General features: G+C 35.0%; 2 protein-coding genes across 7 annotated transcripts; both read right to left on the bottom strand.

Moving 5' to 3' along the window:
- Positions 1-614: 614 nt before the first annotated feature.
- zmp:0000000912 lies at positions 615-12,448 on the bottom strand. 3 transcript variants are annotated; one of them, XM_073944389.1, is made up of 7 exons: positions 12,206-12,448; positions 10,015-10,119; positions 9,080-9,143; positions 8,034-8,144; positions 7,851-7,889; positions 7,307-7,341; positions 615-7,030 (listed from the first exon to the last, which is right to left on the bottom strand). In XM_073944389.1, the coding sequence occupies exons 3-7, from the start codon at positions 9,081-9,083 to the stop codon at positions 2,291-2,293; spliced, it is 4,929 nt and encodes a 1,642-aa protein (XP_073800490.1). In that variant the 5' UTR covers positions 9,084-9,143; positions 10,015-10,119; positions 12,206-12,448; the 3' UTR covers positions 615-2,290. The 3 variants fall into 3 exon arrangements, with proteins under 3 accessions (XP_073800490.1, XP_073800489.1, XP_073800491.1); XM_073944388.1 differs by having other exon boundaries at positions 10,059-10,119; positions 12,206-12,310; XM_073944390.1 differs by lacking the exon at positions 9,080-9,143 and having other exon boundaries at positions 10,059-10,119; positions 12,206-12,281.
- A 276-nt stretch (positions 12,449-12,724) lies between these two features.
- On the bottom strand, positions 12,725-21,130 carry sp100.4 (SP110 nuclear antigen, tandem duplicate 4). 4 transcript variants are annotated; one of them, NM_001017912.2, is made up of 13 exons: positions 20,863-21,129; positions 20,658-20,738; positions 20,411-20,544; positions 20,209-20,262; positions 20,076-20,109; positions 18,415-18,555; positions 18,134-18,267; positions 14,093-14,161; positions 13,896-14,011; positions 13,712-13,811; positions 13,518-13,577; positions 13,292-13,432; positions 12,725-13,203 (listed from the first exon to the last, which is right to left on the bottom strand). In NM_001017912.2, exons 1-13 carry the CDS (start codon positions 20,957-20,959, stop codon positions 13,138-13,140), a joined length of 1,227 nt encoding a protein of 408 aa, NP_001017912.2. In that variant the 5' UTR covers positions 20,960-21,129; the 3' UTR covers positions 12,725-13,137. The 4 variants fall into 4 exon arrangements, with proteins under 4 accessions (NP_001017912.2, NP_001098590.2, XP_073796788.1 ...); NM_001105120.2 differs by having other exon boundaries at positions 18,481-18,555; XM_073940687.1 differs by having other exon boundaries at positions 13,080-13,203; positions 18,415-18,558; positions 20,863-21,130.
- Positions 21,131-22,794: the final 1,664 nt, after the last annotated feature.

The raw sequence follows: 22,794 nt of genomic DNA, 5'->3' as shown, positions 1-22,794 counted from the left end.
ATTAATAAATACACAGTAAAACCCAACAGTCAACTTTATCAAATGAAATGAGTGTGGTTGCTCAAAATTGACTAAAAGTTAATTCTACTTATTTGAAAAGAGTTTTGATCGTAGTGTTGAAGGTAATGAGTTAATTGAATATTTCATTACTTCAGCTTAAATGGAGGAAGTTCACAGTACTCATATAGATTAGTTTTTAACACAAATAGTTTGTAGCAATCGGTTTCCTCAAACGGTTGGAGTTGCCTTAACTTATTGAGTTTTACAGAACTCAGTTGGTTTGATTTTTCTTCATTTATTGGCTTTTGCAGTGCTCAAATTGCTTAGTTTGCTCATATGTAGTAAGTTCACAGTACTCATTAGGATTAGCTTTTGAACTTAGTTTGTTGCAATCGGTTTGCTTAAATGGTCTGAGTTACCTTAACTCTTTGGGTTTTACAGTGTATATGTAGTTTTAAGTCTGACGTTTAAGACAATATAAAGGATCATTAACTTTATTTTTTCACTGTATTTTTATTTTATTTTTTCACTGAATTGTAACTTAAATATGTCTTATATAGTGTGACAGCAAAAATTATGAAACACAACTCTTAATAATATACAAATAGCATGCATGAGAGTGATTTTCTTTATTGTCGGACACTTATCTTCATTAAGTGCTATATATTTGATATGAAATCATGATGATTTTCACCGTGACTTGCCGGCAGTATTCAATAAGTGGGGTGTCATGCCAAAAGTGTATGTAGTGGTTCCAAAAAAAATTAATATGTGAAAACGTTTTGAAACAAACTTAATAAGAGCATGTTGGTGGCTTAACATGGGGCTTTAGTTACATGATCTTAAATGGGGTCCTTCAACTAATTCTTCAGTGGATTTGCGGATTTGAAATTAGTATAGTGTTACACCTAAGGCTGCATGGTAGCACAGAGGGTAGCACAATCGCCTCACAGCAAGAAGGTCGCTGATTAAAGTCCTGGCTGGGTCAGTTGGCATTTCTGTGTGGAGTTTTTACATGTTCTCCCCGTGTTTGTGTGGGTTTCCTCCAGGTTCTCTGGTTTCCCCCACAGTTCAAAGACATGTGGTAAGCTAAATTGGCCGTCGTGTGTGTGTTTGTGAATGTATTTTTCCCAGTGATGGGTTGCAGCTGAAAGGGCATCCGCTGCGTAAAACATATGCTGGATAAGTTGGCGGCTCATTCCACTGTGGCGACTCTAGATTAATAAAGGGACTAAGCCGAAAAGAAAATGAATGAATGAATGAATTTAACACCAGAGAATATGGCTTTCGGTGACAAAATGCATCAAGTGCTGTACCAATGATTTTTCAATTTTCTGTTTTCCATTTCTAAGAGCTGTATTCAATGAACAAGCAGTATGCTTGAGACAGTGACACCATATAGGACAGTTTAGAAAATGTTTATCCATGCATTTTAAATTAAGACAATACTAATTGTATTAACTTTTTTGTCATGTTTGACAGTGAAAATGCAACATCACGTTGACAACCCATACGTACAAACGGAAAATGCCAACCTTCCCAAATGACTAATTTACATACACCCAAATTATATGTTTTAGAAAATACTAAATACAATTTTTTTTTTTTTTAAAAAAAAGAGGAAAAATCAAGAAAAAATTTGTTGAAATTTTGTAGTTTTTTTAAATACTTTGCTTGAATTTAATTGGCAAGAAGCTTTTAATTTCTAAATATGTTTGGTGACTAAAATATTATTTGAATAAATATATCTGTTTAATAAATCTGTTTTGTTTAAATACACCAAAATACATTGCCTACATTCACTGAGAAATGGATTAAAAGTATTCATTTTCCAAATGGGGTGTACTCAATTACGCCGAGCACTGTATATAACATGTTCTCGTATTTTACATTTATATAACACTGTGAACTCTTAAATAATTACTCCATGAAACATTAATCAAATAAAATGTTGTTTAATTCTATTTTTTATTTTCAGAATACAAAATGTTGTGTGATTTTAGTTAATAATGCAGTGTCTTTTTATTGAAATGCTATTAAGAAGGTAAAGATTAAAATGTTCATAAAAAAACTACAGTTGTTTAGGCAAGAACTACAAAAAACAACCAAAAACCTTGAACATAAAAGGAAAATAATACACAATAATTTCTGTGTAACAATTAGTATGAAATAACAGGCATTATAAATAGATCATTCACAAAGAATGAGGAAAATAATTCTGGGTCTTTTTGGATACTTTAAAAATGGTTAAAGCTAAAAACACTTTAAACGTTAAAGGCAGTGATTAAACTTACATGTATTTCTCTAGACTCTCCAGCGCTTGCTCCTTTGTGTAGGTTCTCCATTCCTTTGGTATCTCACTACAGCCATCGAAAGTGTAATTGTAACACTTTTCTAATTGAGCCTGAAACCGACACACAAACCACTTCCAGTAAGGCAGCTCTGACAGATCAGGTGTGATGCACCAGTTTGCAAAATGGGGACCTGCAGTTCTATATTCCTTCCACAAAACTGTCTCATTTGTTCGAATATCTGGACAAAACCGCTGTGTGTCACTTGCCACAGAAGATGTGCAGAATGTCAAGGAAAGATTAGTTGTCCCTTTGTAAATCATCCCTCTTATCCCACAGTTACGATGAAAAGGGACAATGTGATCCCCAGGATGGTCCTCCATTGTGTTTATACATATGGCTTTACAGAAGGGACACTGGGCCCAGCAGCAATTGCAGAAATGTTCAATCAAAATCTCATCTGGTGGTTTCCTGAACTTTCGCATTTTGACACTTGAGGGTTTAAAGCATCTGTTCAAGTCTTCTATGATTGGGCGAAGCTCTTTTTTCACAACCTCTTCCAGAAGTTCAAAGTCAGTGATGTCCTGACAGCAATCCCCAGTCAGATGTTCTTTACTGTATTCAAGCTCGTCCTTCAGACAGTCTGAGAAAATCTCCAGCCAAATGTTTGCATCTCCAGCTTTACCCAAGACTTGAGCTGTTGCCGTTTCTGCAGCTGTGATGACACATTGCTCCTTGTGCCTGATGTTGCCTTGAATCATAGCCACAGCTGACGAGTTTCCCTCCGTTATGAAAGCTTTCACTTGAGATTTGATGAAGCCTTCAAACTGCTCCCTGGGAAAATGTATGTACTGAATAAACTTTTGAAAGTCCTCCTCCTCTGCAAGAGCTTTCAGAATGTGTTTCTCCAGATTTGACCTGTTGCCTTTGAACGCTGGAATATTTGTCCGCATCTCTCCTGCTAGATCACTTGCGGTCTTGTTGTAGACACTCTGGATAATGGGCTCTTTCAGCTCACTACAAATCAAGGCTCCAAATACAGCAGCCGATGTTGCACCTCGGCAGAATGCCTGGAAGACGCTGTAGTATTCTGGTTTCTTCTTCTCTAAATAAATTATGGGATCATTAGCCTCTCTAAACACCCGATGAAGCTCTGCAAATTGCTCACCTGCCTGTTTGCATGCAAAGATGGTCAGATCCACTGTGAACTCTTTCTTGAATTTGTATTTCGTCACTTTGCACTCATGGTTTTCAACGCTCATTTTTACGAGCTGTGCGATTTCTTGAATGTAGCTTGTGTTGTAGCCCATCTTCGCCACTGATTTTGACTTCACCAGGTTTCTAGTTTCACACGTAATTCTGTGAACCAGTTGTGTTATGGACTCCTGTTCCTCTGGTAGAAGGGCAAATGAAGACTGGCGAAATACATTGCAGATTTTTTTGATGGGATTAATGTATTTGTTGAAGTTAGTCAGTTGGCTAATGCTTTCAGATTTATTTAATCTGCTATGCACAAGTGCTTCTTCGTGAATTTCAGATATGATAGTAATGATGTCCTGTTCTATGTTAATGTCTTCAAGAGGTCTAACATCCACTGCCAACTGAGAGACCCAGTTTTCCCACACTGAATCAAACTCTGCCTTCAGCTCATTCTCATCAAGACCCTTTTTCTTAAGAATGAATGCTAGCTCTTTGCTTTTCTCAAGGAGTTTTTTCTCATGTAGTGTTTTCTTCCTGTCTAGTTTGGTCAGAGTTTCCCTTTGATAGACAATGTTTTCCAGCCTCCTCTTGGTATCTCTCACAAGATCCCTATGAAGGTGCTTGATTTTCTCTTGAAACTTTGATTTCCACTGAATCAGCATCTCCTTTTCTTTATGTTTTTCAAAGTATTGATTTATTGAAACTTTCACCTCTTCATAGGTCTCCGATATCTTCTTTTCCAAGTTTTTAATTTCAACTTTATGCAGTTGCCTGTTGTTGATTCTGTTGTGTAGGTTATCTTCAACCTCCAGCATGGCACTTCTGAGAGTCCACGTCCACTTGGCATATTCCTCCTCCAATTTCCTGTATACCGCAATTTCTAAAGTATTCTTAAAGCTGAAAACAAAGTTTTCATTCAGAAGAGCATTCCAGAGGTCTCCAATTCTATTTTTGAACTGTGTTAGTGTCACACCACTGCATTTTGAAGCATGCAAGAGAATTTTGCTCTTAAGCTCCTGCACATTTTCACTATAACAGGGATTGGGTGGTGCCATTGGTGGGCTTCCCTCCCAGAGCTGGGCAAAATACCTTACATCAGTTTTGATGTCAAATTTAATGACATCGCCAAAGCATTCTGCATCACACACTTCTTCTTTAGCAGCCAGTTGGGTCATCTCATCTAGTTTCTCCTGTAAGCGCCTTTTCCCTACCATGTTCTTGTCACCAGCTGTGATGTCTCCAACATTCTGATGCACGAACATGCAGCTGGGATTCAGTCGTACCTTCTTCATCCTCAAGAAGGCCTGAACAACAATCTGAAGGATATCCTGCATCTCAGCTGGATTCTCACCAAAGATATTGATCAGAGTCATATTTCCAAGCCCGACTACAAACGTGGCCATTTCATTGTCATGATGTCTAGTTGATCTGCCAGCCAGTTCTAGAGCTCGAAGGCCCTCGGTATCAACAACAAGAATGTAGTCAAAGTTTAACTGGCTTTTCAGTTCTTCAGAAACCTTGACCAGCTGCATGAAGGCTCCTCTTGTGCACCTTCCAGCACTGACTGCAAACTGCAGTCCAAACATGGCGTTCAGCATGGTGGATTTCCCAGTGCTCTGAATCCCCAAAACTGACAACACAAAGACCCTCTGGTCTCCCAGAAGCTTGATAAGTTTATCTAAAACAGCTTGAACCCAAATCAGAGGAACATGAGCTGCATCGCCGTCCATCAGCTCCATTGGGTATCCAGAGACCATGAGCTCTGCAGCAAAATGTGGTAAAGACCTTATATCCAGCTCACATCCAGATCCTTTATTTTTCTTCACTGAAATGCCTGATTCATAAATTTGGCCAATCTCTCTTAGTATGTGCTCCAAACCAAATGTTGCAGCATTCAGGTTTTCAGACAAGTTCTCCAGTTGTGTCTGCTGTACTGTCATTTGCTCAGTTTTATAGTGTTTCTTTTTCAAATCCAGCACTTTTGACCATGTTTCATCATACTCGTGATGGAGCTTGCAGAGATCTTCTGAAGTGAACTCATCCAGAAGGATGCCAAGCCACTTAAGGAAATACATCTTCTCCTTAGTATTTCTAGACTTTAGTTTTTCAGTAAACATCTTCATAAACGCACTGATGCCATAAGCTTTCTGCTTCTGTCTAATCTGTTGCATTTCTGTTTGTTTTTGGCTAGTATGTGTTTCAATGTTGCTCCCTTTAGGTCGATGTAGTTCTTTGTTCTTGAGACACCACTCATGCCACAGTTTTCCCTGACAAGGAAGAAACGTTTCTTTAATTTTGGGCAGTTCCTTTCTCTCCAGTACTCTCATCATCTTTTTTGCCTCAGTATGCCCATACCTGCACTCATCATGATTTTCATCCACTTTAATTGCAGAGTGCCTGACTAAGTTGTCGAGTTTAAAAGTAGATGTTGTATTTAGGAGACTCTCGTTGATGGTTCTTCTGATTTCTTCAGACACATCAGACTTATTTCGGTCTTTTAAACCAATTTTATATTTTCCTTTTTGCATCTCTGTAATACTGGAGTCATCTTCAGTCAGAAGGCAAATGAGAGGTTTTGGGCTCTTGTAGAGCTCTTCCACTATTGCCATACTTTTGTCAGCCCTATCCAGATTTGGCAAAAGCATGACATTAACCGAGGACTCTTCAGTCAGAATTTGTAGCTGTGTCTTGTTTGCCTGTGCATCACCATGAAGATTACAGAAGGCTACGCAGTCTGTGAATTTATCGGTTTTCTCTCCAGAAGGGCAGTACCAGGCAATCTCAACCACTCCATCCATCAGCAGACGGGACTTGCTGCTTCCACGGCAGTGTCTGTGAAAGAAACTTTCATGGCGTTCATTGATCAGGTTGCTCACTAATTCAGATTTCGATGTGAAAACTGATGAAAGCCTAAAAAAGACAACCAAAGGAGTCTCAATCTGGCAGATTGTCTTGGATTTGCTGATGTTGGTATTGTGTGACTTCCAGCTCTTCTTGATTTGCCGAAAGGTCCACAGGGGAAATTCAATCTCCTGGGTGAACGGATTAGGCACAAGCAGAGGAAGAGCATACTGACACTGTGAGAGTTTTGTTACTATGAGCTGCCGAAGGAAATTGTCCGCATTGAGAAACACAGCCATCTGAATGTCCATTGGGTGGATTGGCTGCGTCCTCATTGGTTCATCAACGAGTGCAGATCTATTAAAAATTTTTTCAAAAGCATTGCTTTCTTTTATATCAAAACTTGTTGTCCTTTGTGTGTTGAGCACCTCACACGGTTCTTCTTTTATTGCAATGTATCTTGCTCTGTAGTCCATCATCACAAGTCTCTGTATGAAGGTTTGAACTAAGTTCTTCTCCTCACAAGGCTCATGCCACTGCAACGACAATGATGTTAACTGCAGGAAATCTTGTACTTTTAGTTCACTCCTGAGATTAAGTCTACTGAGGAGCAGCGTGATATTTTTCTGTTTGATGTTGCCCATGTCTTCATGTTGATCTGGTTGATTTCTTGATCCCGATTGAATGTCTTTATCCTGCTGAATTAGTAAAAAAAATAAATAAAATTTAAATATATATATATAAATAAATTTATTCTTTTTTAATAGTTTACAGTTCTTTAGAATTGTGAGCTTAACAGTTGTCTTGTGATCAAAGCGAAATTAATAAACCAAGTATACTTGTATACTTGAGGGTGACTTGAACCAAAAGAGGGGGTTTTGTGACAATTTAAAGACTCAAATATTGTCACAAAAGAGGAAAGGTATACTACACAGCACTTCTACTTCAAATTCAATTGTGTGTGTTAAAATTACCTCATTCGTTTCTTGGTCCAATTGATAATCAGTGCCTATAATTGATAGCAAAACAGGGAAAGAAATAAAAGACTTTTTCTAAAAACATAACCTGCGTCCCAAATAACACACTTTACACTATGCACTTACACACTCAACAGTATAGTATATGTATGAAGTTTAGTCTCAAATGAAAACTTTTTTTTTTACTAAGTGGAAATTCAAACCATTTTCCTGATAATGTTTGCCAGTTGCCAAATTAGTGAAATAAATGACCAAATTAATAATGGCCAACATTCCACACTTCATTTTACCGGTTAAATACGTGCAACATCCAGGTATTTAAAGTGCACTTAATTTTTTTTTTAGAATTTCCTGTGTGAATGCACTACTTACAATACAACAAAATGGCATAGAATAATGCATAAGTATGCAATTTGGAATGCACCTGTATTAAAAAAAATCATAACACATACAGTAGCTTAACACATTTAGCAAACTATAAATTACAAACATAGCCACATTAATATTTTAAAGTACAATAATTTTGCTTAGTTGCACTTACTTGACGATGGTGTATCTTCTCTTGGTTTTTTGCTTTTTGCTAGAAATAAATCAGTGATTTGTCGTTAAAGTGTACTTTATTCAATATTTCCACAAAGTGTATTTCCACAATGTGCAGCTATTTAATAATATTTGTTATCACACAGAAAACTTATCAACAGCAAACATGTTTAACTGTACTTACTCTCTTGGCATGACTCACTACTCTTCCTTTTCCTTTGTCCCAGTTCCTGCGTACAAGTGTTACCATCTTCTCCTTCATTAGACTTGTTTGACAGCCAAGGCACACTATTACCTATGAGGTAATGAATGTAAAAACAAACAAACAATATGAATCATAGCATTCCAGTCTTCAAATGTACATAAAAAAACATTTCATATACAGTAATACAGTGAGACTTGTATGTGTAGCAGAAGCGCCACTTAAATTATATTTTGAACACTTGTATTTTCTATTCAGAATCACAAATTACAAAATATGCCCAAAAAAGTCAATTTGGTTGTACATTGGCTAACAGAATCAGTTTATTTTTCAGAGTTAAAGAAATAGTTGACCCATAAATTTAAACATACTCAAGTAAAGTATTTACAGAATTTTAATTTTTGCGTGAACTATCCCTTTTAAGATGGAGATAATAGGGAATAAAAATAATATACGTATATGAATTAAATAATGAATAATTGTGTCATTGTACTTCCATTACATTATTGTAAAGTAGATGGAGAGACAAACAGAAGGATGACATACAGTTAAATATATAATTTTAAGAATATAATTTCCCAAGTGTTGCTTAAAGGTGAGAATATTTTTGCAACGAATTCTTAAACAATAGTTTTAATAACAAATTTCTTATACCTAATAATTTTTTTTTTGCATGATAACAGTACATCATATTTTACTGGTTATTTTGCAAAATGCCAGTATTCAGCTTAAAGTCAATTTAAAGGCTTAACTAGGTTAATTAGACAAGTTATTAGATAACAGTGTTTTGTTCTGTAGTCAATCGAAGAAAAAAAAAATTAAAGGCTAATAATATCGTCCTTAAAACTTAAAAAAAAAATAATAATAATTAAAACCTTTTTATTTTAGCCAAACTAAAATATATTTCACTTTCTGCAGAAGTAAAAAATGTAGAAACTATAGTGTGAACAATTCCTTGGTCTTTTGGTCACAAACATTTTGCATGTGGTTAATAGTCATCGATTTTGACAGTGGGTTTGTTTGCTTACCCATGATGTCAAATATTACTCTTCTCAGTGCCCAAATCCAGTTTCCTCAACACCTTGACATTGACTATGAGAGAACATATAAATGCAAAACTGCTTTACAAGTTTAGTCATACTGATACGGGTAAATCTTTTATTTAGTGATTCAGTATTTCCATAAGAGTTTAGCAATCCTAAACATAATTGTACACATTAACATACGTTTACCACATTTCCACCAGGGTTTCATGTATTTTGGGTGTTACATATTTAATTTGTCGACTTTAACTGCAGTTTGGCACTTTCACTTTCATTCAGGAATGAAATTTCATGCAAGTTCCCATGACAAATGAGAGATATTGGATGTGAGTATGAACTGCTGGAGGAGTTTTGTTTAAATGGAATTTGATTCCGCACCCCGGATGGTGTAAAAAATAAAAACCCTCTGCATTTTGCTGCATTGCAGGCTTACTATATATAAAATAAAATTAGCTTTAATCATTTGCAGTAGGCCTAATAATAAAGGACAAACCTGTGATGATTCAGCATTTTAGTACTTCAGTAGAGTTCACAAAATATTATGAAAATTGTTTAGCTTGCATTGTTGATCGTTGCAAATCTAGAAACCCTGCTTTTCCTTTCTATTTTGCAGGGGGGAAACGGTTTACATTACATTAGTAGTAAAACAAAAGTAGGCTCCTCAAGCCAGTGAGCATCTTAACTCTCAACCACAAAAAACAGTTTTTCAATGTAGGGCTGCAGGTTCATTTTAAATCAAGACACATTTTAACAAATGTTTGTAGACATAAGGCTTAAAATCAATAATGTGTTCAAACCATTAGGCTATTAACTGGATATTATGATAAAATGTACACGTTTCTTTGCCTTACAGCATCGAATATTCCCATGAAATCATGTAGTTTCACTTCAATCAAAGTGTTTACCCTCACCACACCCACATATTAGCAAGGAGAGGAAAAAACAAGCCATGCATTTCTCCAACCTCTGGCGGGTTCTCTTTCTCTCTCGCTCGCTCTCTCTGATGTGTTCCACAAGATTTAGACCTGCACACAAATGTATTGTTAAACGTAACATTTAACATAGCCTATTTTAGTACACAAGTTTACTTAAACCCCACTTACAATTATGTGCTAGTGCTTTTACAACAGTCTCAAGATGATTTAAAACAATTAAACTAGCATATTCTTAAGTCTTGTAATTCAACTAGTCAACCTATTCGGTTTACAAATAATTTGCATGCTATGCTGACCTCTTCTGGCAATATTAAGTATGTCTAGCAGAGCAAACATTCATTCATTCAATTTCCTTCAGCTTAGTCCCTTTATTCATCAGGGGTCAGCGGAATGAACCACCAACTTATCCAGCATATGTTTTACACAGCGAATGCCCTTCCAGCTGCAACCCAGCATTGGGAAACACCTTTACCCTCTTACATTCACACACATAAACAACAGCCAATTTAATTCCCCTATAGCACATGTGTTTGGACTTGTGGGGGAAAGCGGAGCACTCAGAGGAAACCCACGCCAGCACGGAAAGAACATGCAAATTGAACACAGAAATGCATACTGACCCAGCCGGGACTCAAATTAGCAACCTTCTTGCTGTGAGGCAACAGTTCTAACCGTCGTGCATCCGCAGAGCAAACAAATAATAATTTAAAAAAACACCCAAAATATTTAAGGCCTTATGTATTAAGTACAGCAGACCTGGTGCTTTGGCTTTCTTAAACTGTTAACTTAATATTGTAACAGTTCTCAACCCCAGTGATCTACAAAGAGTAGATGGACTTGATTATGCTTAAAAATGGATGCTGACGTAATGTACAAGAAATAAGTACCACATTGAACCAAAATTATTCCATAATTAAATATGAAAATAGTCATGAAACAATATTTTTTTGTTCTTACGCACACATTGCAAACAATTACACATAAAATTGTAAAATAATAGGCAGAATCTTATAGTATAGTTCACACGCACGCACGCACACGCAAACTCATTATTTACTGAATTTATATAGGCTGAATTTAAACAAACAAATTAGATTTTTTGTTTGTTTGTTTTTTCAGCCCAAATAAATTGCTTGCAACCAGTTACCTAAAAAAAACAAGTAATAAATGCAACAAATCATGATTTTCCAGCATAATTGAGCTATTTATTTGGGCTCAAGAAGTACATTGTGTAAATAAAGATTATAGTGCACTCTTCAGACAACAAAAACAACAACAAAACTGTAAACTATACAGGTGGTTTGTAACCCACCGTCAGTTCATTTTTAAAATAGGTGCTGATTTTAAAATATCTAAACACTTGAACATCTTTTCTGTAGAGTTCTGTAAAATCTGCATTAGAAAAATGCAATCTAAATGGCTGCTGCAAAGATAAAACAACAAAACACAATTAGGGTAGTAAACCAAGCTTTCCTCTAATTGGGTATAAAAAATAACTCAAATAACAAAACAACACATTCACTGTGATAATCTTAGCATGAATGTGTTATCACATGGTCACATTCAGCAAAGGGATGGGCTGAGATTAATTTGACATCCCTGGTCATAATTATAATAATCCATACTGATGCAAAACAGACAGCATTTACACTGATTGCCTGACGCTGGCCATAAAGAAAATAGTTAACGTATGAATAAACATGTAAAACATATAATTTCATACATATCTTCACTTTAATAAATTTTAAATACTTACAGTGCATGGCTTTAAAATTGTTATGTCCAAGTAAATAAACGAATTATAAAAAAATTTGTACACAAATGGTGATTAATGCGTTAAAACAATTTAACACAATAAAACCATGGTTTACTATAGGCTACAGTTCTTAAAGTGTGTATCATTTTGAATAATAAATAAATTATATATTTGTATATTTAGTATATTTGTTTTGTATTTGCTATGAGCTGTGCTGTTAGCTTGTAGGCTACAAAAGATGGACTGTGATTTCAAATCAAAACGCGTCAGTTATGCAAATATTATGCGTTAAGTTTGAATGTAAATCTTAGCCCTGCACCGGTTAAAAATTCATCACATATATATAAAAGAAGCATTCTTTGACAATATCATTACAAGCATCGTAAACTAAAAAGACAATTGATAACAACAAACGCATACCGTCCGATGATATCCTGAGGAAAAACGAAACTTAGCCTAGTTGCCTCACAAAGACGCTGAGGGAAAAATGAAACCTACAGTAGACTACGTAAGTGAAATGAAACCATGAACCAACGTTGTTTACTTTTTTCAGCTGCTGACAGGATGTATGTAGATACATCCTCACGTTTTACAGCACTGACATTACATGGTGGGTTGGTAAAACCAAACTGCTTTTATTTCAAATCAAGAGAGATCTGCTGGAACAAACAAACTGCCGAGAAAACAAAATCATTAGCAATTGAGAGTGATTGTAATTCATAAAGTATGATGATAAAGGATCTGCATTATTTTAACAGCTTGAAGTCAATCAATTTTGACATGTATTGTTTTTAGAAACTGTAATGGAGGGTTGTTTATTTCTCTATATGATTATTTAATTAGTACTGTACTGTTTATCCAAAGAATATTCATATTACAAATGTTTTTATTAAATACAAATATGTATCATAATCTAAAAGAATACAAAGAAGATTATAAATGGTCTGGAAACACAGTATGTTATTTCTTTTGCCATATTGCAACAGCAGAAACAACATTAAAATATTTTACAGTCTTTAAGATACAAAGCTGTATTGTCTAAATTGTAACTTAAAGTAAAATAATCTTAATTATAAGAGAAGAATATGATGATGATAATGATGGTGGTGGTGATAAATACTATTCCAAACTCAGTTTTGTCATAATGCAAACACTAAAATCATAACATTGTTCTTGACAAAAAAATGTCTAAAATATATTACAAAAATTTATAAAATTAAATATTATTTTAAAATATATATTTTTTTTCTTAAGTTTTTAAATTTCGAGTTTGATGAACAGCAATTAAAATATATGATGCATACATATTGCTCTTTATTCCCCCTGTAATTTCTGTACAAAACACACAAACGTTAAGGTTTAAAGATGGTTTCAAGCAGCTCCATGAGTCTAGACATCATTCTGCTGAAGTCATTATCCTACAGAAGAGAGAAATGGAATTAAGGAATTATGGAATTAAGACATGCAATCTGATTAGTTTTATTTGCAAATCTGAGCAAAACTCACCCTTTTGGAGGTGCAGTGGTGGAAGACATATTCAATATCTGAGACAAACACTTGCACCGTCGGACAATTATTATTCTCCAAATTCTGTTTGACTCTGCCCAGCATCATGGGACCACAAATGTTCTCACTGCCTCCGGGAATCTGCAGACCCGCAGTGCAGACGTTACATGCATGTTCAACACAAATATGAGCTTTAAATGATGTAAAACAGCACAGAGACATTTACATTGGTGCAGGGGTCAGTCATGCACTCACGCAGCAGGTGTAACAGCAGACACTGGCAGTGCTGCAGGACAAAACACAAAGACAATCAAATATACTGTAATAAGGGTTTAAGAAATGCTTCTTGAGTGGAATTTAAATGCATAAATCTGATTTGGACCACTTTGACTTCCATAGTAAGTTTTGCATCAATTGTACCTGTGTGTACTGAGAAACTGGACTGCTCATAATATCCTGTTGGTTCTTTTGACTGGAACCTTTCATATTCTTCAGCACACAAATTATGCAGCTCCACTTGCTTTTACACACAAAAGCATACGATATTAAACAAACAGTCAAATCAATCTAGCTTTTCTAAAGCAGCAGGTTTTCTCTCTCCTACCCAGATGAATCTTCAGGCACAGCTGGTAGGTGACAGTGGTGATGAAACGCTCGTGGACATTCATCACAACACACCAGATTTCCCTCAGAGTTGCACACAAAACACACATCATCATTCTGTAGAGAAAAGAGTTCATAATGAAATAAAATAGCACATTTAAGAAAACATTACAATATCAGCGAGCTGAGATGTCTTACGAGGTGCTGATCCAGTTCTTGGCAGATCTCACAGTCACAGTTGATTGTATGTAGTTCCAAAACCTTTTTCTGAAAGTATGCAAAAACATGTTGTTTAGACAGTAAAATCACTCTAGAATTTTCAATGACTTTTGATTTTCAATGGCAGATTACGTCATTACACTAACAGGTGGCGACAAACTGAATAAACTGAATAGGATTGAATAAACAATAAGAATGTTTAAAGATCAATAGTGGCAATAGTGGAGAGCGAGGCACAAAGTAACACTTTTTGGTTGTGGTCAAATAATGAACAAAGTAATGGGGTTAGACCAGGGGTGTCCAAACTTGGTCCTGGAGGGCCGGTGTCCTGCAAAGTTTAGTTCCAACCCCAATCAGACACACCTGAGTTAGCAATCAAGCTCTTATTAGGCTTTCTAGAAACATCCCTGCAAGTGTGTTGAAGTAAGTTGGAGCTAAAATCTGCAGGACACCGGCCCTCCAGGACTGAGGTTGGACACCCCTAGGTTAGACAAACCCTATTTTTTTTTTTTACCAGTAACACACAAGCCTCTCCTACAAATGAGCACTGAAAGTATGATCGCCTGACTTATTGTTTCTGTGCCTGTTATGTTGTAACAGACAGAGGGTTAGTTGTAACAGATTCCACACAATTAATTTAAATTCAGTTTACTTTAAATAGTAGCTAAATTTCAGTACTCAACTTAATTATTTTTTTATTCTTCATAGCACAGTATGTTTACTTATTTACTGGATAAACACATTTGGATTTATTTGCATTACTATCCATTATAATACAATGCATTTATTTGCATTAATAATATATTTTTTTTAAATCCATTTAAAAACATTTTTATATAAAAAGTTTCCAACATCACACTCAAAATTCAAGAATTGTTTTGTTAGTTTAACTGGCGTCTAATAATGTGTGGCTTAATTGTAACACCCTGTTACAACTAACCCCGGGGTGTCATGTTCTCCCTAAAACTGGCTAGCAGTAACTGTTTTTTACATCTTTCAAAATGTTTTATCTTTTAACCTAGAAGACAGTAATCACAACAATATAAGGTTTTGCACACATACTTTCACAGATTTCTTTTAAATAGAAAAAATATTGAGTATAATAAAAACACTTTTATGCTGCAAAAAAGGTTTCTCCTGTGATTTTCATCCAAATTTCGCCAAAGTTTTTCAATAAATGGCAGGAAGACATCTGCCGACACTGTGTTGAAAACCTCGGAAGCATGCCATGGTTAACCAAGCAAATACCTTCAAACTCTGTGTTACATTTTACCCTGTGTTACTTTGTGCCCCATGCTCCCCTACATTCAAGTGAAATAAAACCGAACATTACAACATTCTCATTGAATAACAATTCATTTAAAAACACCTATTCATTGCAGAATATACCAGTGACGCAATTATCACAGCCAGAGAAAAACATGATAAATAAAGGGTAAAAAATCCCATGTAAAGCAAACACAGATCACCACAATGGTGACTTCTAACGCAATGTATGTGAGTGCATCTAGCTACAGTACATCTTTGATCTAATAATAAGTTGCAAAGAAATTAGAGGAACATGTTAAAATCATGTTTGATCTACAAACATATGTTCATAAAACACATAATACGTTTATTTCAGTTAGTTATTCATAATGGGTGCTATGATTAAATTACGTTTTTGAGTGCATTCTTTGCTCTTCATGCTATTTAAATTGTGTACGCTGCAACACAACCTCACAGCAATTCGTAATTTTTTGATTTAGTGGTTAATTCATACAATGTCATTCGTACAATTTAATACGATTTGCCTGCAAGTTCCATCATGACTAGAGAACAATATTCAATATTCTTTTTTTGTCACGAAGTATAGCAAGAAGCAGCCCATACAGTCAAATATGCTATAAATGTTAATGAGGAGATTAAATATTGCAGTTATGACAGAGTTAAATGTGTTCAGATGAAAAAAACAACAACGAGAAATCAAACGATCACATTAAAATGACAGTTAATATGTCTTTATTTCTTACACATTTATTCACACATTTGTAAGTAAGAGCAGGAAAGAGAAAAACTGCACTGGTAAGCAGTATCCCCATAATATTGTTTAATTAAAATAAATGAGCAACAAATTAATCTGTCTTGACAGTCTTTACAAGTGAAGGCATTATCTACACACAATATGAATTCCCAATTAGAAAAATAAACCAAACTATAAAATACTATTTATGAAAATACTTTGATGGATTCGGATTCCTGCCTTCCAATTCGTCCCAGCATTGATCAATATTTATCCTTTTTCTCATTACTTTATTAATGATTATTTAAAGAATGAGTAAAGTTAACACATTGCTTAATGTAAGAATGTTCAGTGAGTTTGCCTGTCTCTCAATAGAGAAAAAATAGAGATTGTAACTCTATTTTCAGGAGTCACCAAATTAGGTCAGAGGTCATGGAGAGCTCAAGTGGATCTGAAGGGCTGGATGATAAATAACAACTGTTTTCCTCTTTGTATAAATGTGTTAATACTGTCTAAAGTGATCTTGATATTATTGTAATTATGTGTATATTCAGTTTAAAAAGTGATTTTTTTAATTTAAGATAGACTTTGTGTAGTAAGAATATAGCAGTCTGAATGCTGTTCATACCAGTTTTGAACTAGTTTGATAAGACAGCTGAGAGTACCAAGAAACAACCTTGGGTTTTTATAACAGATTGTGTCTCTTGCATGCGTATATGCATCTGAAGGGCGAGTTCTACAGGTCTGAGACCAGCTCTTCATTGTCTACGGGCGACTTGAACCAGGCCTCTAGTCGGCATCCCTATCTGGATTCAGATACGACCCCGCATTAACGTACATATTTAGAACTATCTATCTTTGTTTGAACCAATCGGAACCTGTCACCTAAATCGCACCCTTTCTGGTCTTGAGAGTATAATTGTTATTGATTTTTGATTGTAAGCAGAGCGGCCTAGGCACTCATTGCGAGTGTTAAAACTGGCTTCTGCTGATAAAACTGGAAGCTATCCTCAGTAAACTTTATCTATTTATTTGAATATCTGACTCCGGTTCTTCTTCATCTGACTTAATTTATAACTAGCTTATTTGTTATTTAATATATACACGCAGTTCACAGTTATGAAATGAGCCATTATGCCCAATGTGTGTTTAAACATTCAATTTAGCATCTGCTGGTATTACACACAAAACAAATATGAAAACAAAACATTGCTATTTTATGGCCATCGAAATTCACTGCCTGTCTCGTACCACAAGATAAAATAATAGTAGTAATTACTAGAGTTTTTGAACCACACTATAGTGTAGTGTATAATACTGTATATATTATTTACAACACTTTGTTAAAGATGGCTTACTAAGCTGATAATAAATGCTGTAGTGTACTTTACATTTACTACAGTAAACAATTGTATTGAAGTACATTAAGCTAAAAAAAACATACAGTTTTGGCTAATGTGTTTATATTACTACACTTGTTGTATTACCGAAGCAACTATAGAATTACCAAAAACAAATTAAAGTACTACTTTACTACTATAGAATAGTTCAAAAACACTATAGTATTCAATATAAGTTTCTATAGTATTTTTTCATGTGGGATGTATTGTTGAAATGCCAACTTATAGAACACTCAATACAAATTGGTTGCTGTTTGTGCAAACAACTTATTTGAAATGAGCTGAAACAACACAATTCTTGATTGTTTATGGGACAACTTAATTGTTTTATGTTCAATCCACTTAAATTTGCAAAAACTAATAAGTTAACTTAATTCCTTTATGTTTTCCCACCATTTTTTTACAGTGAATATAGGAATATTAAACCTGAAAGTGGCCATATAAACACAGCACATGCATGAATAATTTGATTTTAACCTGCACAGCTAATACTAAAAGTTTGTATAATAAAAAATGGATTCATTGACAGATCATTGACAGTTGCTCTATGGTTATTTAAATTATGTAAATATTGTCTAAGTTTAATATTACTGACTCATTTTTTTTTGCTTGTTTTACCTTTATAAGTCTTCCGAGAGGAACTCCATTGGAAACAATGTCTTTCCTCCATATTCCATCTGGCTTGTTCAATTTGATGAAACCCTCAGGCGTCAACCAGGAGTTCTCTGTTCTTATGCATCTCCCACAACGCTCTGAGATAAAGGCAAAACTGAGTGAAAATGTATGAGGGAAAACAGTTCATGTTTATGTAACGTCAAGCAAAGACAACATAATCATATTTCATACTAATTATTATAAAAGCACTCCTCCAGCAAAAGTTCCCATTCTCACTTACGCACCTCCAGCAAAGCGGCACTTGTGTAGGACACCAGAGTTTGAACCGCAGGCCACAGGTAATGTCGCACCTTCGAACTTGGTCATGTCAATATCATCGTCATCCTCTCCTTGACTGCCATTACTCTTCTCAGCTGATTCTAACACTACTTAAAAACAAGAACAAAATATAATAGTCGCCATAATTAAAAAATTACTCATTATTTACTCTTCCTCAAGTCCAAGACCTTTATAAGTTTCTTTTTTCTGAAGAAGATATTTTGTAAAAAGCTAAAAACTGGTGACCACTGATCTCCACAGTAGGAAAAACAAATACTATGAAAGTCAATGGTTCCAGGTTTCCAGCCATCTTTAAAATATCTTTAGTGTTCAATAAAAAAAAGAAACTCAAACAGGTTTGTAACACAATAAAGGGTTTGCGTAAACTATCCCTTTAATCTAAAGGATGACAATAGATTTACAGAAAATAAACACACATTAGCATTATGGAATATCTCGGAACAAACATGACATACAAACATTTTTGTATCATTTATGTGGGGAGGAAAAGCAACGTGAGCACATTCTTTGACATTTCAATATGTGAAGCTAATAATGGTGTAATGGATAACAAATCTCACGGTTCGGATCACACTATTATTTTTGAGTCACAGATCGGACCATTTTTCGAATGAGCAAAAAAAGAGGAGACAAATATTTGCTTTTCATTTATACAAAAATATTACTGCAAAGCCCATTGGTTTTAACGAAGAGAACTTAGAACCTGTAATTTTAATAAAAAATAAACATTAAGAAAGAATCAGCTGAAAAAAGAAAAGTATTCAATAGAGAATATGATCTTGGTCACTGTTGCTGACAGTGCTAAATATAAAAGTCTAACAACTTGTACAACATATCATATTTATTTTTATTTAATCATTCAACAATTCACAGATAAAACTTAATGTTTCATTGTAGGTGGATCACTTATGAAAACCCATTCAGTGACATAATTTTGATGGTTGTTGGTTACATAATGTAATTGTTTTCGCCAACGTCATGTTCAATTAAACTGAGATTTTAATCTTTACCATGAACATCAGGGTTTATAGCTGAACTATAAACTGTTCTCCCATTTCTTCTGTGTTATTTAATTGTTTGTAACTAACTGAAAAAGTGTAAAAACTGAATTTCTCTCGATGAAACGTGGATTTGAATGCAGTGCTTCAAAGGATTAATAAACATGCAAATCATTATCATTTATCATTCATGTTTTGCAGGTTTGAATATAGATCACGATATTTTAATGCTTATATGTGCAGCTTTACACTGAATGCATAAATGTAGGCTAAACAAACTCTAACAGAAAACACTTTTAATTAATAACCTAAAAAAGCGTTTAGGTATGTCCCACAACTTTTTTCCGTCATCATTATTTACAGGGAAGCCGAAATGCATTCACATGATTTGAATGACACGGGAGGCAATCTCTCTGCATTTGTTATAAATGTTGGCTTAACGTACAAGTTCAAAATAGTTATTAATCCATGGGTCATGTGCATTCAGAACCGTGAATTGTGATCCATACGGATAAACTGTGATCCGTTACACCCCTGGAAGCTAACGTGACAATCATGTAAGGTTAGGATTTTATTTAAACAAATATTTTTGGTTTTAATCTACGCACCCTGCTGCTGCAAAACCTCTGGCCTTTTCTTCTGCTGCAGAACACAAAAGGAAAATGTTTGAAAAACATCTTAGACAATCTTAAACTTCATAACTAGAAAAACACTCAAATGCAGCCAAAACAATAGCCAAACCTTTTCACCATGAATCCTGCCTTTCATAAAGGTTTTAGGTAAAAGAAATCCATCCTGTAGAGAGAAAACTCAAATTAGGAAAGACAAAGAAATAAAAAAAAGTGTCATAAAAATATTGTTTCCAAATGAACATGCACTTTTTAAAATGCACTTTAGTGTGTTTCTTATGTACTAAAAGTATATTAAAACCGGACTTTTGCACCTCTATGAGTTTCTGGAGTGTAATCCCTTTGCAAAGGATGCTGGTCCTCCACTTTTTGTTTTTCTCCTTTCTCCCAAACCTCTCAAACTCAGTGGGCGTAAACCAGCGGTCTTCACTTAAGATGCACTTTTGCCCTAAGGACAGAATTTTGATCTTGAGACAAAATCACTTCGACAACATGCACTGTAGCCCTTTATATTTCTAAAGTCTTTAAGTTTCCTATACCTAGAAATGTTTATGCACCTACTTTTATAATATTTCTTCAAATCCAGTAACCCCTCTTTATATCCACACGTAACAGGAAGTCGGGATTGACTTGAAGACGATTCTGAAATATGTCGAACCATATCAGTTAGATTGAGGAGACTTCCCAAAATCACACCAAACGAACATTTCTTACTTGATTCAGTACTGGTTTGCCTTATTTTTGTGTAAAAATGCTTCAAACTCACGGAGGCAGTTTTTGCTTTTAGCTTGTTTCTTTCTCTTGGAGCTGCAGATGGAGGACGACCTGATCTGGCGTGATTTCTTGCAGCTTTTTTTCTTCATCCTTCTTCACCCGGTTGGTTGTGATTGTTGTTTCTGCTGTTCTCACGGAGTCGAGCAGATTCCAGAAAGGGCTGAAGAGTCATTTCATGAATGAGGCCGCTGTATTATCTGCATTTTTTGAAGAGCGGGAAGTGGATGAGTTTCTCACTATTGAACACATCACACACATCTGAAGCTGCTTCCTGGTTTGCATGGTTGAGTGAAAGTAAAATTACAAAAACAAAAGATGAGAAAATATTCACAAAAAAAAGAAGAATATAATAGCCTTGTCCAGGTAATTGTTAATTTATTAATTTATTTTTAGATTTAAATAAAACACATTTTAAAATAAACATTATATTCTCACATCTACCCTTATTATACCTTGACATGTTATACTTCTTTTCTAGAAATTGACATTAGAAAAAAATTATGCGTTCCATACCTCAACGTGATATTACAGTTAAATTGCTGTCACAGATAACGTACGACAGTCCCAGTTTACAATTCATTTCTACAGTCTACAGACCTTAGTTAAGCTAGTGCCACAGATATAATTTTGATAAGAGTGAAGATAGGCAGTAAGTGTTAGACGTGTGTTCAATACATTGTAATGCAATGTAATTGTAATATAATAGATTGTGTCAAAAGACTTCAGTTGTAATGATGACTCAGAACTTGTCGAGAGATCCATTTGCAGTCTTTAATAAACGGGTAAAAGACAGACACGTCAGTAAAGGGCTATCCAAAATCAAAGTACAATATCAGTTAGGGCTTGCAGCAAACAGTCTAATAAACAATGCAAGAAAGAAAGAAAAAAAAAAACACAGGAAGACAAATACAAGGAAACTCGCGCAGTAATGATAACAGGGTTAAAAAAGAACTTCAGAAAATTCTTTGGGAAATGAGAAGTATAGGACTGGGAGTTAAAATCAGGTGGAACCGCAATCAGTTTCAGGTTTGAAGAATTCTGGGGGATTGAGTCCAAATGAAACCCGACTAGAATTGGGCGATGACTCCCTCTGGAGGCGCAATAGAAGTATATAGTATACACTATATTATATGAACTGTTGATTAATTCATTTTCCTTTAGCTTAGTCTCTATTTCAGAAGTCGCCACGACGGAATAAACCACCAACTAATCCAGCATATGTTTTACACAGCGGATGTCCTTCCAGCTGCAACCCAGTACTGGGAAACATCAATAAACAGTTATTAACAGTCATACACTGCGGCCAATTTAGTTTATTTAATTCCCCAATACCGCATGTCTTTGGACTGTGGGGGAAACCAGAGCACCCGGAGGAAACCCTCGTAAACACGGGGAGAACATGCAAACTCCATACAGAAATGCCAACTGACCCAGTTGGGACTCGAACCAGCGACCTTATTGCAGTGTGGCGACAGTGCTAACCACTGAGCCACCATGTCACCCATGTTGGGTATGTTACTGCAGAAAAAGTAGTAAATTACTAATCAATTACATTACTTTACATTTCTAATGACTTTGCATGAAAAGTAATTTAATTACCAACACATCCTATTAATCCCTATACATTTCAGCACACAGCCAATAACAAATAAACTCTTAATTAATTTGAGCTGTTTTAAGTTTTAAAAACTTAGTAAACACATATTAAACTTTAGATTTATCAAAACATGAAATGTAATGACAACAGATTTCATACACATCATAATGACAGTAATTTCTTACTCAGGTCATTGTTTAAGCATATGCAATGTCCAGACAAATCTAACATTTCTTTATAGCTAAAACTATAGTTATTTTGCAAAAAATAAAAAATAAAATAAAAAAAATAATAATAATAAATACTGTACAATTCCTCTGCTTCTCT

Source organism: Danio rerio, chromosome 3 (assembly GCF_049306965.1).
Source record: "Danio rerio strain Tuebingen ecotype United States chromosome 3, GRCz12tu, whole genome shotgun sequence".
NCBI classification, from domain to species: Eukaryota; Metazoa; Chordata; class Actinopteri; order Cypriniformes; family Danionidae; genus Danio; species Danio rerio.
This window is presented reverse-complemented; position numbering and strand designations above follow the sequence as displayed.